General features: G+C 35.3%; 1 protein-coding gene across 1 annotated transcript; it reads right to left on the bottom strand.

The window, feature by feature from the left end:
- Window positions 1–2,385: 2,385 nt before the first annotated feature.
- LOC131032012 (uncharacterized) lies at window positions 2,386–4,589 on the bottom strand. Its single transcript, XM_057962896.2, has 4 exons — window positions 4,168–4,589; window positions 3,836–3,926; window positions 3,397–3,726; window positions 2,386–3,291 (listed from the first exon to the last, which is right to left on the bottom strand). The coding sequence occupies exons 1-4, from the start codon at window positions 4,384–4,386 to the stop codon at window positions 2,861–2,863; spliced, it is 1,071 nt and encodes a 356-aa protein (XP_057818879.1). The 5' UTR covers window positions 4,387–4,589; the 3' UTR covers window positions 2,386–2,860.
- Window positions 4,590–13,497: the final 8,908 nt, after the last annotated feature.

The following is a 13,497-nucleotide window of genomic DNA, read 5'->3' as shown; positions in this document are numbered from 1 at the left end:
CCTTTATATGTAAATCTCTACCATAACAATTCCATTAGAATTAAAATGCTTAATTCTTCATTAAAAGATAATGAATTGAATCTACAATAGTAGATTATTTGTTCCAAACACAATCAATTTTCTATCATCCAATTTAATATTTATAAATTATACTAAATATAATAGACACTTCCATTTCTTGAAGCATTGCTTACCCACATATTTTAGGTTAAATAGTGAGCCTTATCAATATTGTTCCTATCAAAGTTCATTTGCATGAGATATCCCTTGATGGTTGGATTTTGAATTATATTCTTTTTCAAGTATTTACAATAAATTAAACTCATACCTATTTTTAATTGTAAAGGGTATATATATATATATAAGACTAATTAAAAAGAGGGGAAGAAAATAAAATACTCTTTTCTATGACCTTTTTCCTTTTTATAATGGTGCATAGCCGGAGTTCTGAAGCACTTTTTAACTCCCTCGGATTTTACTCAAGATATTACAAAACAAGGAGCTGATTGAATGATGTAACGCTAGTGGCTTATCGAGTGCAAGGAAATTAATAATTTAAGCTTACCAACAATTTGTACAGGCCAAGTGACCCTTACAATGAAGACATGCTTACTCCGTAAAAGAGGGCATGTGTACGGATGATGTATACCTTTTAGGTATACAAGCCCATTGCAAAATAATCCCCTTTCACCTGGGTAACCTGGCGTAGAAGTGATTAAAAAATTGCCTTAAATTATGTGACGTATTGAAGATGCTGCAGTGGTGGTCTAACTGACCTGTTGAGGACCTCGAGAGACATTTGGAGGTATAATTTATCATTCTGTTAAAACAAATATTATTTTCTCAGTAGATAACTTCAAAGCATTATTTTCTCAGTTGATAACTCCAAAGCATTGGTTGTATCACAAACCAAACTGAATGCTAAATCTAATATCCAAACACACCATTGGAGGCACCTTACAAAAAAGTTTAGAGGTGGTTTCAGTATGCTAAATGAAGCCCACCTCCATTAGAAGATAACAAGGATAGTTCATTGTCTCTATCTATCAACTAAGAGTCCTCTCAGAATTAGTGTTTTTTCATCTACTACCATTGAAACAGACCTATGCAGAATTATAAGCTTTGCAAAATCCTTCAAATTTTTGTTATGATTGAAGATCAATGATTGCCTTTGCAGGGTTCAAATTTTTGTTAGGATTAAAGATCAATGATTATAGGTCTTGCAGTCCTTCAAATTTTTCTTAGGATTAAATATGAATGATTATAAGCCTTGCAGACCTTCAATTTTTTCTTAGGATTAAAGATCAATGATTATGAGGCTTTTGGAGACTCTTTCATTAAGTCTCATGATATACCTGCAAGGCAAGCTCACATGTACAAGGAGACCTAATCAGATCATTGGAAGTACCAACAGGCTAAATCCCATTCACCACAATCAAGTATCATAGCAACCCAATTACAGATGCCCATATTGAAGAATGATACAATACCCACCTTAAATTCTATGACATTAAACTGTAGAGATATCAATGTCATTCTCCCTTCTGCAATGGACTGCAAATCAAAGAGATCCTGAAACCTCTTAAAATCTGTCTAAGGACCAGTGCCCTTAACTGGTTTCTTCTATATGAATTCTCTGCAATCATAGAGATAGCAATAGAGAACTCTCCAACCTCTCACAAAACACAAATGCCAGTATTATGCACTTATCAAGGCTATTAAATCTTAAAACAAAATTCCAACAAAACCATGGAAGGATGAATAAGGACACCATACATTCAAAGACATGATCACAGTATAAAAGTAACCCATATTGCTCAATGGAGCAGACAAACACAACAATGCATTTGAAGTTGAATTCCTGTCACCAAGTTTTACATGTAGGCCAGAAACACTCTCAGATACACAGGATGTACACATCTCACCCAGTAAGAAGTACTAAAAATCTGGAGGTCAATGAGATCCATTAGAGGTCAATTTAATGAAATACTATGATATTAAAAAAGAAATCCCCTATATATGTTTTACAAGGAGCACAATTTGTATATCCATTTAAGGAACTGTAGAGTAAATGCTGATTGCTGCTTTGATTACATAGTCTGCATTTGTATTTTGTTCATCTTCCTGAAATCAAATATTATGAGAGAAAATGGCACAAGCTTAATAAGAAAAACAAAAGGTTCCTAGCAAAACCAGATTTCTTTCTTCTAGACATGGGTTCCCATGCATTTTGCAGCCTTTTTCATTTTAGTCAATGCACTTTTTAATTAAACCGAAGTAGGTAAAAAAAAATTCTGGAAGAAATCTGAGTCACAATCCACCTGCAATTTTTCCATGTACAATGACTGTAAAAGTAATTTTCAGAAAGAAGATTGGTTGAATGTGGATACCAGAAATAAGAAACCCTATTTCACATTCAAGCTTTAGTAGATACAGTACATAAAAGTACAGGTACTCTTCTTGGTGGTTCTCGTACAATACATGTAAAAATATATTTATCAAGCAGTTTGTGGAGCTCTGGTACTCTTTCCAGGCTCCAGCCCACCGGATAAGTACAAAACCCATTTCTTTTCTAATTGACCAGATCAAAGTCTTACGACTTCCCCTAAGGTCAATGGACAATTTCCCCTCCTTAAAAAAATTCACCATTTATATTTACCGCAGTTAGGGCTAGAAATTGCAAGTAGACCTTATAAGTCCAAAAGCTTTGAGCTTCATGCTTTCAGATACCCTAGATTCAGAAAATGGGGAAACTAAGTGTGGCATTGAATTCCCTCACAGAGAATTACCAAAATTTGTGAGATGTGTTAGACTACCCTGGGATTTGAGAAGTGAAAAAAAAACCAAAAATAGGGAACTCTTATGGTTTCCAAGGCTTCCAAGGTACCAAGTCAGTACAGGTTGAAAGTTGTGTACAGGTTGAGATTTTCTTGGCTTGCTCATAAATTTTTACCTCTGCAGGTGACAGTTGGCCTCTCATGGCTCGCACTTGATTTGCCTGGTTTTGGATTTGGGATGTGATGGGTGACTTGTGCTGCTGCTCGCTTGGCCTATACTCAACATGAGTACTCACAACTCCCGCTGATGTACTTACAGTAAAGCCAGAAATATTACAGGACATTGTAGATGAGTATGGACCACCTTGATTGCTCGCTGGGTAAGTGCTTGACGGGCTCTGCTGCACTTCATTGGAAGATGAAGCTCTGTTAATGTCTATACCATTTTGTGAGGCCAACCCATAGACTAACATGGGTTTCTTCCTCTGCGCATCGGATCCTCCTGACACATCCTCTACATTGTATGAGATGACATGAACAGATTTTCAGTACCATTGTCAACATACTTGCAAAAAATTCAACTGAGCAGTTGGAAGTTGTAGATATAGAAATTAAATACCTGAAAATTTGCGCCGAGCGTTGGCTTTGAAATTCATTCTTCGTGAGCCAACAGTTGAATCTCTGGAGAGATCATTTTGGCTAGTGGAAGTTGAAGGTACATTATGGTCTGGAAAGAAGGGCTTCAGGTGCCCCAAATTCTGAAGAAATTCCAGTGGCGGGTACTTCGATCTGTCCTCTGGATTTCCAATTACAGGAAAATAAACGACTGGGTAGAGCCCGGGATGTTTGGAGTAGAAAGCGCTTGTACACAGAACTGGGAGATAATAATAGAGTTGCTTAGGGCAAGCAGAAGCAGCATGATCTGGTTGTGCCTGTTCATTGGATATTCCTGCAATAAAACTATAATTGTAACCAACAGAAAATGCATTCACCTAAAACTACAAAAATGGGTTTTTTTTCTTTTCTTTTCTTTCTTATTTTCATTTTACAAGGATTACCCTTTGGCTTTTCCTTAGATCCGGTTTCCAAATACCTCTGTACTTCTGCCTTTGATCGAAACCTCTCACCATTAACAGGCTCGAAATAATACTGCCAAATCTCACAGAAACAAAACAATTAATTTCACATTCCACAACATCCTGTACCATCATAAATCTTCTACTTCACTCCAACAAATTCAGAACCCAAAACAAACCAAAAAAAACACAATAATTATCAACACCTTACAAATTTACTTCACATTCAGAACACCCTCATGAAATGTTGTACCATCATAAATTTCCTACTTCACACGCACAAATCGATAAACCCAAAAAAAACTTATCAACACCTTATCCATATGCCCAGCAGAGTTACCACTTTTTCTGATTCGGATCTCTGTAATCCAGCCGCTGGGCAACCAGTCGGGATTACGAATAATCTGGCCTGCCTCTCTGTTCCTTCGCCGCCGGAAATCCGTGAAATCAAATCCTGGTGGCTGCGATTGCAAAGGCAAAAGCTCATTACACTGCTGCTCCCCCTGGACTAAAATTATTTCCTTTGATGCCATCACAATCTATCTATCTGCTTTGGGAATAACCTAACCTCACCTCACCTCACTTCAATCCCACCTGCAAATCAGAGTTACAGACAACGTGAAAACAGAAATTGCACACAATCTCAAACCACTTTATAGGGAACTAAACAAAAGAAATTTTTGATTTATAATGACAGACACCCGGTGAACAGAGAATCCGGTGAGGACAATTATTTTAATCATAAGCCTAGAAACTCCGGAAGATTAATAAGCTTTTAAACCCTCCTTTTCTTAAGATAAAACATGGAGTTTACACGTTTGGCTGCTGCAGTCCAAAACACGGCAAAGTAACTTCTGGTCTCCCGTACCTGCTGTCCACGCGTCCTCTGAGAACAGTGCTCAAATTGTTGCATTATTTTAGCAATGAAATATTTTTCTTCCGACCGCATATTTTTGGAAATGGCCCGGCATTAATGTCAAGATCAGGTTTGGTCCAATTTGCGATTTTCCGTTTTTGCCCTTTCAAATCAAGGTACGGGTAGAGTGAGAATGACAGGTTGCCCTTTTTTCTAAAAATTATTATATATTAATTTAAGAAATGTTTAGGTTCCAGTCTGGTCCGTCTAGGGAATTAAAAAAACATTACTTTTACTGTTGATTAATAGTATTTAATGTTTTTCGAATCAGCAATTTTGTTTTTATATTAGTTAATAGTACTGCAGTAGGGTACGGTGACTGTTGCTAAGGCAGTTGTGCATTGTTACATGGTAAATTTAATTGAGATTAATGAGAAGGAAGATTATAATTGATTTTAAATTAAGTTATAAATTAGGTTATAATTGATTTAAAATTAAGTTATAAATTAGGTTATAATTGATATACAATTAGGTTAGAATTGATTTATAACTATTGGTAAGGCAGTTAGGCAATGTTAAATGGTAACTTTATTATTTTTTATAATAAAGCAGCCAAAACAAGGGTGCTGACCCAGAAAATACAGCAAGCCACAAAGAGAGCAAAATTGGTGTTAAATGGTAACTTTTTTTAATAGTAAGATGAGATTAATGAGAAGTTAGGTTATAATTGATTTATGATTGTTGCTAATGCAGTTGTGCATTGTTAAATGGTAAATTTTTTTAATAGTAAGTTGATATTAATGAGAAGTTGGGTTATAATTGATTTAAAACTAGTATAGATATCTTTAATAAATCTATTTAAAGAAATGTCCAGAGATATCAATGCCAACTATTTTATTTACTTGAAAATTATATTATTTCACTTTAAATTATATTTACTACATACACAAATATTTAAATTAAATTGTATCTACATTGTTTATTTTTTCCGTAATACAAATTTATATTTGATAATTGACATCTAGGTTTTTATATTTAAATTTCAGACTTCTTTATCATTGTTAAAAAATTAAACATGAGCATTCAGGAGTATTGAAGAAATAGATAGAAGATTTGTGTTGGTCAACTTTCTGGCTTGAGGTAGCTAAATAAATGTCTAAGGTTTGTCTGAAACAATATCATCCACAAAGTGTAAATGAGAATGAGTTGGAAGCCCATTATTACAATTTCATCCTTGCATCAAACTTTGGGAAACCTAAGACTTAATGAATCAGCCCAAGCCCTCTACCATAATAATAAACAAATAGAGAGATAAAGTATCCCCTTGGCGAAGGCCCCTAGAAGCTCCAAATAACTGAGAAGTCTCATGCTTAATAATGATAGAGAAAAAAGAAGAAGTATCACAGCTCATCGTCCAACTCACCCAGTCATTACTAAAGCCAAAGGCTAGAACAACATTTTGCAAGAATTGTCACTTAACTCTATTATAGGCTTTAGCCATGTCTAATTTAATGAACATAGATTTTTCCTTAGACCTTGCCATTGAATGAATAGATTCCTTGTAAATCACCACTTCATCTAGAATTTATCTATCCATAACAAATCCACCTTGCTTATTGAAAATCAAAAGATGAAGCCACATCTCTACAATCAATTTAGTGATAATTATATAGACCACGTTACAAAGAGCAATGGGTCTAAATTAATCCAAACAATCAACCCCTTCCTTAATAAGAATAAGGAAATCAACTCTAAAATCGACTCTACTTAAATTCGTAGCTAAACCATTATACCAGATTCAGCGTTGGGATTGAAGTATTATCTTATTGGCATGCAGGTTCTCAAAGCAGTACATATTCTACTATTTGAGCTTGTATTTCACAAACTACAATTTCTTAACAAAGGAATACATTGTGGTCCCATAGGCAGGACCCTTCTACTACCACCATTGACCCATCAAATCCTATAGTGAGGAGTCTTGAAGCCACATAAAATAAAACTTAAAACAAGGGTTATTATGAATATTAAAAATGGCTGTGAAAAAATTAACTGGCTAGTGATCGAAACCCTACCAATCAAGAATCTCAAAATTGGTAGTCCGATTATCCTCTACCCAATAAAAAGAGACAAGAAACCTAGCCAACCACTCAAAAATTGCATCATTTCCACATCGATGATTATTCCAATTATAAATACCACTAGATGGTTTCATATCAATCAAATTAAGCACCTCCATTAGATAGGAAAGGTTTTATACTAGTTAAGCATCGACATAAGGTGAGGTTAGAAAAGACCTTTCAAGGATAGGGTAACTAAAGATAACCTCAACTACTTTAAGATACTAGAGGATCTTCCTCCTGAGGAGGTGAGTCTGATTGATTTGCATTTTGGGGCTTCTAACATGTGTATGGATGTTTTCCAAGCACAAGAACTTTCTCATTATCAATTACCTTTTGATGGAATGACTGTGTCTAAGTCTTCTCTAGGCCTCGATACATTAGTGTGGGATGCCTCTTTAGACATGAAAGATGATATAGTGTCAAGGATAATATTGCTAAGTAGGTGTTGGAATTTGGTAAATGCAAGGATTCTTCTCTAACTCTTGGGTTGCAACAATGCCCCCTTAAAAAGGCTCTTCCTATGAAAGCCTCTATGGTTGGTCAGAAGCAGGGTAAGGAGAAAGTTAAATTGGCAAGACAGATGTTGGTGGAATCAAGTTTTGTGCAACCCATTGATTCTCATTTCTCCCAATCTCATTAATGATTGTTCTGTCATATTGGAATGTTAGGGGGTTGAATAGCATCCCTTGACAAAAGGCTTTTCAAGATTTGTTTGTGGCTTATAGTTTATATCTTGTTTGTCTTCAGGAGATTAAGTTATTTATGGATGGTATGTTGTTGTATGCCCCTCTTATTAGGTGTCTTGGATAGTGTTAATGAATTGGAGCTAGTGACTCTTCTTGGGGGTTGGCTTGTTTTTGGGATCCTAGAAAGATTGTTCCACTAGTGTGGATTTCTAGTCGTTACTCTATTTCTTTGATAGATTCAATCATAGATTCTGGAGAAACTATTTTTCTCACTAATTTTTATGCTCCAATCGATCTTAATGGTAAATCTCTCCTTTGGGATCATGTACTGTATGTTCATTCTATAGGTCTTTTTCTCTTTTGGATTTTAGTTAGGGACTTTAATTTAGTGGTTACTTTGGAGGAAAAAATGGGTAATCTTTCTAGGTTGGATCCCACTTAGCGGATCTAAAGTTCTTTTTTGGCTTGACTCTTGGGATGGTTACCCTCTAATCCTCTCAATGTATTTGCATTTACAACCTCTTTGTGACATTTTTATTGTAGCTGGATGGAGCAAGGTGGTTGATTATATGGAGATCTAACATTTGGGACATATTGATGTTTGCAAATGGAAATCTCCCCATGAGTGGTTTGTAGGAGGATCAGAGGAGACTGAAGATGAGATAGCCCACATTTTGACTAGTAGGGAGTGCAATGCTCTTGCAAACCAGGATATCCTAACGTGGTTTTTGAATCCTTCTGGTAAGTTCTATGTAGTTTTAGGCTACTTGGAGCTTGATAGTTAGTTGTTTGGGAGTGTTGGAGTTCCATGTTGACAATAGGTGTGGAACAAATTGTCATGGCCCAAATGTATTTTTTTCATGTGGATGGTGGTTCAAAATAGATGTCGTACTTGGGATAATTTATATGTAAGTGAGGTTTCCAAGGACCTTCTATTTGTATGTTGTGTCATAGTAGTGCTGAGTGTATTCCACATCTTTTCTTTTAGTGTTATTTCTTAAGGGAGATTTGGTACCTCTAGTGGGGTGTTTGGAATCAGGCTTGTTTGTATGTCACATCTCTAGATGAGTTCTTGGAATGGTGGGGTAGGCCTCCAGTTAAGACCCCTTTTCTTCAGGTTGCTTGGGCTCTTGGACCTACTTTCATTATTTGGCATATTTGGGGGGAAATTGTTCATACTCTTGAGGAGACTATTTCTACAAAGGGTGACCTTTCTATTGCTATAGATCCTAGTGAGGTTGGGGTTTTTAGGAGGTTTAACTTTGCCATCCATAAGGTTGATGATTCTCTTGGTGTTGGTTTTAAGAAGGTTAACAAGATTAGATGTAGACACTATATGATGAAGATTGATGAGGTGGGTTGATGGTCTCCTCCACCTCCAAATATTTTAAAGATAAATACTAATGGTTCATCTTGGGGGAATCCTAGTCATGCAGGTATTGGAGGTATTGGCCGTGATAGTTTTGGGGCTATTCAATTCTACTTTTCCATTTATAAAGGGTTTCATGTGAATAATTACATGGAGGATCTCACCATATTGTGTGTTATTGAGAGAGGTTGTCTTCTTGGTTGGAGGAGGATAGCTTGTGAATCTGATTCACAAGTGTTGGTGAATATGTTGAATGGATAGTGGGTGGATGGGGCTAATTGGCATTTAGCTTTGGTTATTTGATAGATTCTTCAATTAAGTACTTCTTTCGAATCCATTTCCTTTTCTCATATTCCTTAAGAGTGGAATAGAGTGACATATTGTTTGTCTAAATGGGTGTCATCTCGCATATATGATTGGAATATTGTTGATAGGCAACATTTGCCTATGGATTTAGTTCTCATCTTGGATCAATTAGTTGCAGAGGATAAGACTATGTAATTCTTTGATGGGTTGTGGGTCCCTTCTTGTTTTGTATGTCATTTTGTGTTTAGTAAATTTTTACCCCTTTTTTAAAAAAAATTATATTTTTTTAAAAAAATATTGTAATTATGAAATGGTAGATTTTAAAAAATATCTTTGTTTTAATTTTATATCTATATATCTATCTAAAGCTTATAATTTTGATGAGGGTATATTTTTTTTACGTGGTGTTTATTTTAAAAATATTAAGTTTATAAGTAATATTAATGGTTGTCAAATTTAAGCTAAAAAATAAAAGTTAACATCAACACACTCAAGCCATTTCACTCCACCCCTTCCTCCCATTTGTCGAATGCCTCTAGCATTAATTAGGTTATAATTGATTTATATTGCTAACAAAATTAAGCATTGTTAAATTTTAACTTTTTTTAATAGTAAGTTGAGATTAATGAGAATTTGTTGGCAATTTGGAGGAATTGATTATGTGTTGCATTGATGTTTGTCATTGATGTCAACACTAGTTGTTTTGTTGTCTACCGACTTTTGGTAGAGTGGTTGGTCTTTGATGTTGATCTAGAGATTTTTCTTTGGTTTTGGTCCAGCTATTAAAAATTGGTTTGGATTGGTTATTCATGTGTTCCTGATGTGTATCACATTCAGTTGGTTTTGGATTTGATGATCTAGATGCTATCATTTATTCTGGTAAGTCTTTTGGTTACTGATAAGGATTTTACTAGTAACGCTTTGATGAATATATTTTGATGAATCTGATAAGTGGTGTTGGTGCAGCTTCTAGAAGGTTATCAAGATGTTGATGGTTATCTTGTTTGTGTTCTAGTTGTTCGTGGTGTTTTATTTGGCTTATGGCGACCTATTTTAGGTCTGGTGGTTATTCTGCTAGGTTATGGACCAGTTTATGTAACGTGTTGGTTGATGTTCCCGATGCATCACCAATTGGATTTATTGTTTGGTTTATGTTGTTTCAGTCTTAGGCTGACTTGGTTTATCATTGGTTTGCAAGATTATGTAACGTTTCTATTGTATTATCTTTTAGGTAGCCAACCTAATTGTTTAGGTCCTGGGTTGGTACAAATATGATGTAAGATCTCATTGTAGATCATGGGAGTAAGGTTATAGGATTATCTGTGTGTGAATAAATTTGTAATCATATGCAAAGGTTTTGATTGATCAGAGGTGATAGAATTGGGTTTGTGTAAGAGGTTTAAGACCTCTGATATTGAGCTTAACTGGAACTGTACTCAGGCATAGGAGATGTTATTCTTGTAGTTCATTCATCTTTCTATATTGTAGTCTGAATTTATTTTGTAGTCAGTGAGGCTCCTTTTGTGATGAGTAGTGCGCTCTAGACTGTTGGCCTTCATGCATGTGCAGGCCCCTCTTATTGTAATCACATACTTGCTACAGACGTATTATTTGACTGTGGGTAGGCTTATCACCGTGCTTTTTTTCCTTTACTAGGTTTTCCACGTACAAATCATGGTGTTATGTGTTATGGATGGTTGGTAATTATTTTGTGATTTATGTTTGTGCTTAATTGTTATATCTACTATTCCGGTATTTGGTTTATGCATTTCAGTAAAAGGTTTTGTGTGTTTAAAGGTTTATAATTTGTTGACAACTGATTCACCCCCCCCTCTCAATTGTCCATCGGTTATCCTAACAATTGGTATTAGAGCATGGTCCTCTCTGCAGAAGCTTAACCGCTTGAGGAAGATCCTATGGAAACTAATAGTTCAACTGCATCTGTTTTCTAGAGAGAAACCCCTAAGCTTGATTTGACAAACTACAGGGTATAGAAGATCCGGATGGAGACTCATTTGAGATGTATTGGGAAAGAGATTTAGGAGATCACGGAGAAAGGCTATATTCCTCATAATTCGACATCTAGCAATCCTCCTTCAACAACCTTGGATAAGGACATTGAGAATGATTGTAGAGATAGAGAAGCACTTTTGAGTGCATTTTCTGATCAACAAATTTTGGGATTAACTAACTGTAGACGTCTAAAAATGGTCAATGCTTGCGGAATCATACTTTAACATTTGCGCATTGCCTTATTTTAGGTTTTTGCATCGCATTAACATTTCTCCTATGTCACGCACTTGGTTTTTATCATTTGCGAACATCGAGTCCTTCTTTTGCATTCTTTATTTATCTCGCTTTCGAATTTGGTCTTGTCGATAACACTCTCCAGTCATGATTTTGATCGATCTTATCCTGTCGCATCAATGTGCATGCTCATTTGTCATCATTTTGGACATCGTCAATCCTAATTAGGGTTTTGTCCTCTTGTCAATCTTATCATCTGGCAATCGATTTGTCATCGATCATTGTCATGTTCGATCTTGTCATTTGGTGATTGATTTGTCATCGATTGTGGTCATTTTCAATCTTGTCATTTTGCGATCGATTTGTCATCGATCGTGGTCATTTTCAATCTTGTCGTCTTGCAATCTATTTTGTCATCGATCCTTGTCCTCTTGTCAATTTTGTCATTTTGTGATCAGTTTGTCATCGATCGTCGTCGTCTTCTCAATCATGTCAATTTGGATCAATTAGTCATTGTTCCTCGTCAATTGGCGCATTTATCAAATTGTTTATCACATTGGTCCTTTGTTAATCTGAATCATGATCAACATCAATTATCTTCAATCATGACCTAATTGTCATTCTCGCATTGCTAATTCATCTTCTAGGGTTCCGTGATTTAATCATTTAACCCTGTTTGTCATTTCTCTCTCTAGGATTAATAAATTATTTATTTATCCTAAGTCTTCTCATCGCAATTAAATGTTCATTTAATTGGCTAATTATTCCTCTTTTTGTGAATTAATTAATAAATGACAAATTATTAATTAATTTACCTAATTTTTTCAATTCACCTAATTTCCTAATTTTCATCAATTTCTAATTCCTAATTTTTTATTTCCTAATTTTTCATCAATTTCCTAATTTCTAATTTCAAATTTCTCCTATTTTTCTCCTAATTTCATGGGAATGACATTTCAATTTGTCATAATTTGTCATAATTGACAATCAATCAATTTTTGACATAGAAATTTGTCATAAATTGTCATAAATCATCAATCAATCAATTTTGCATAGCAAGTGCAAAATTGTCATAATTTGTCATAATTGACATTTTTGATTTGCAATTTCCATTCGAGTTTATTCATGCTAATCTTGTCATCTCTCCAATTTGTCTATAAATTGGATGAGTTTCTTCAATCCTAGATCTAATCACTTTGTCAAATCAATCACACTTCGAGTACTCTTACGCCACTATCTTGTCTACTTGCTTTCATCTCATGTGTATGCACTTGAAGGTGAGATCCACAAACAAAGGCTATTTGAAGAAGAAAGAAGGACAATGGAGCCGCATGAAGGAAGCATTTAGATCTACATTTGGTTTGCTTAGTTTTTAGTTTTGAATGTTTTGCTTTTCATGTCTTTATTGAGTGTGTTTAGGATAGATCATTGCATTTGAGCTTTTGTGATTGGGCTATATTAGTTTTGATATGCTTTGATGATTTCCACATTTCCTAGCTACATTAATTGGTGAACCCGACGTGAACTAACCCCCTAATCATGCTTTTGAGTGCTTTTGAGTTGATGTGTAGGTCAAAAACCCAAGAAACAGGGTAATGTAGGGCTTTCTGGAGACTTTTGCGCCTGTGTGAGACAATCTGCGCCTATGTCATGCATTCTGCGCCTGTGTCAAGGGCATTCTGCACCTATGTCATGCATTCTGCGCTTGTGTAAAGTCCAAAAACAAAGGTAAAAATGCAGTATTCTTACTCGAAAATTGTTTTATTTTGCATTCTATTTCTGCTTTTTGGTTTCTAGTACTGATTCTCTGTGCAGCACCTTGGCATTACGCATGGCAAAGACAAAAAATGAAACTACTATCACATTTTATGCAGGTTTGGTAGTCAAAGACTAAACATATCAAACTTCTGACTTGGGTTTTTGCAGGTTGCCTTGGACACACAACTAAACTTTGTGTTTGCAATTAATATTTAGGCACCTAGTATGATTTCTAAATGGGATGGAATGAATGTGTGTTTGCTTTGATTGTTGAGTTTGACATTGGAGTAGGAGAGTATGCT

Source organism: Cryptomeria japonica, chromosome 5, assembly GCF_030272615.1.
Source record: "Cryptomeria japonica chromosome 5, Sugi_1.0, whole genome shotgun sequence".
NCBI lineage: Eukaryota > Viridiplantae > Streptophyta > Pinopsida > Cupressales > Cupressaceae > Cryptomeria > Cryptomeria japonica.
The sequence above is the reverse complement of the archived record's forward strand: the minus strand, read 5'-3'. Positions and strand labels throughout refer to the sequence as shown.

Excerpts from the sequence above, each read along its gene's own strand:
- LOC131032012 (XM_057962896.2), bottom strand. The coding sequence starts at position 4,386 with ATGGCATCAAAGGAAATAATTTTAGTCCAGGGGGAGCAGCAGTGTAAT. Across the intron at positions 3,927-4,167 it reads CTGCTGGGCATATGGATAAG|TATTATTTCGAGCCTGTTAA; the intron begins GTGTTGATAAGT and ends GAGATTTGGCAG. Across the intron at positions 3,292-3,396 it reads CGCTCGGCGCAAATTTTCAG|AGGATGTGTCAGGAGGATCC; the intron begins GTATTTAATTTC and ends CATACAATGTAG.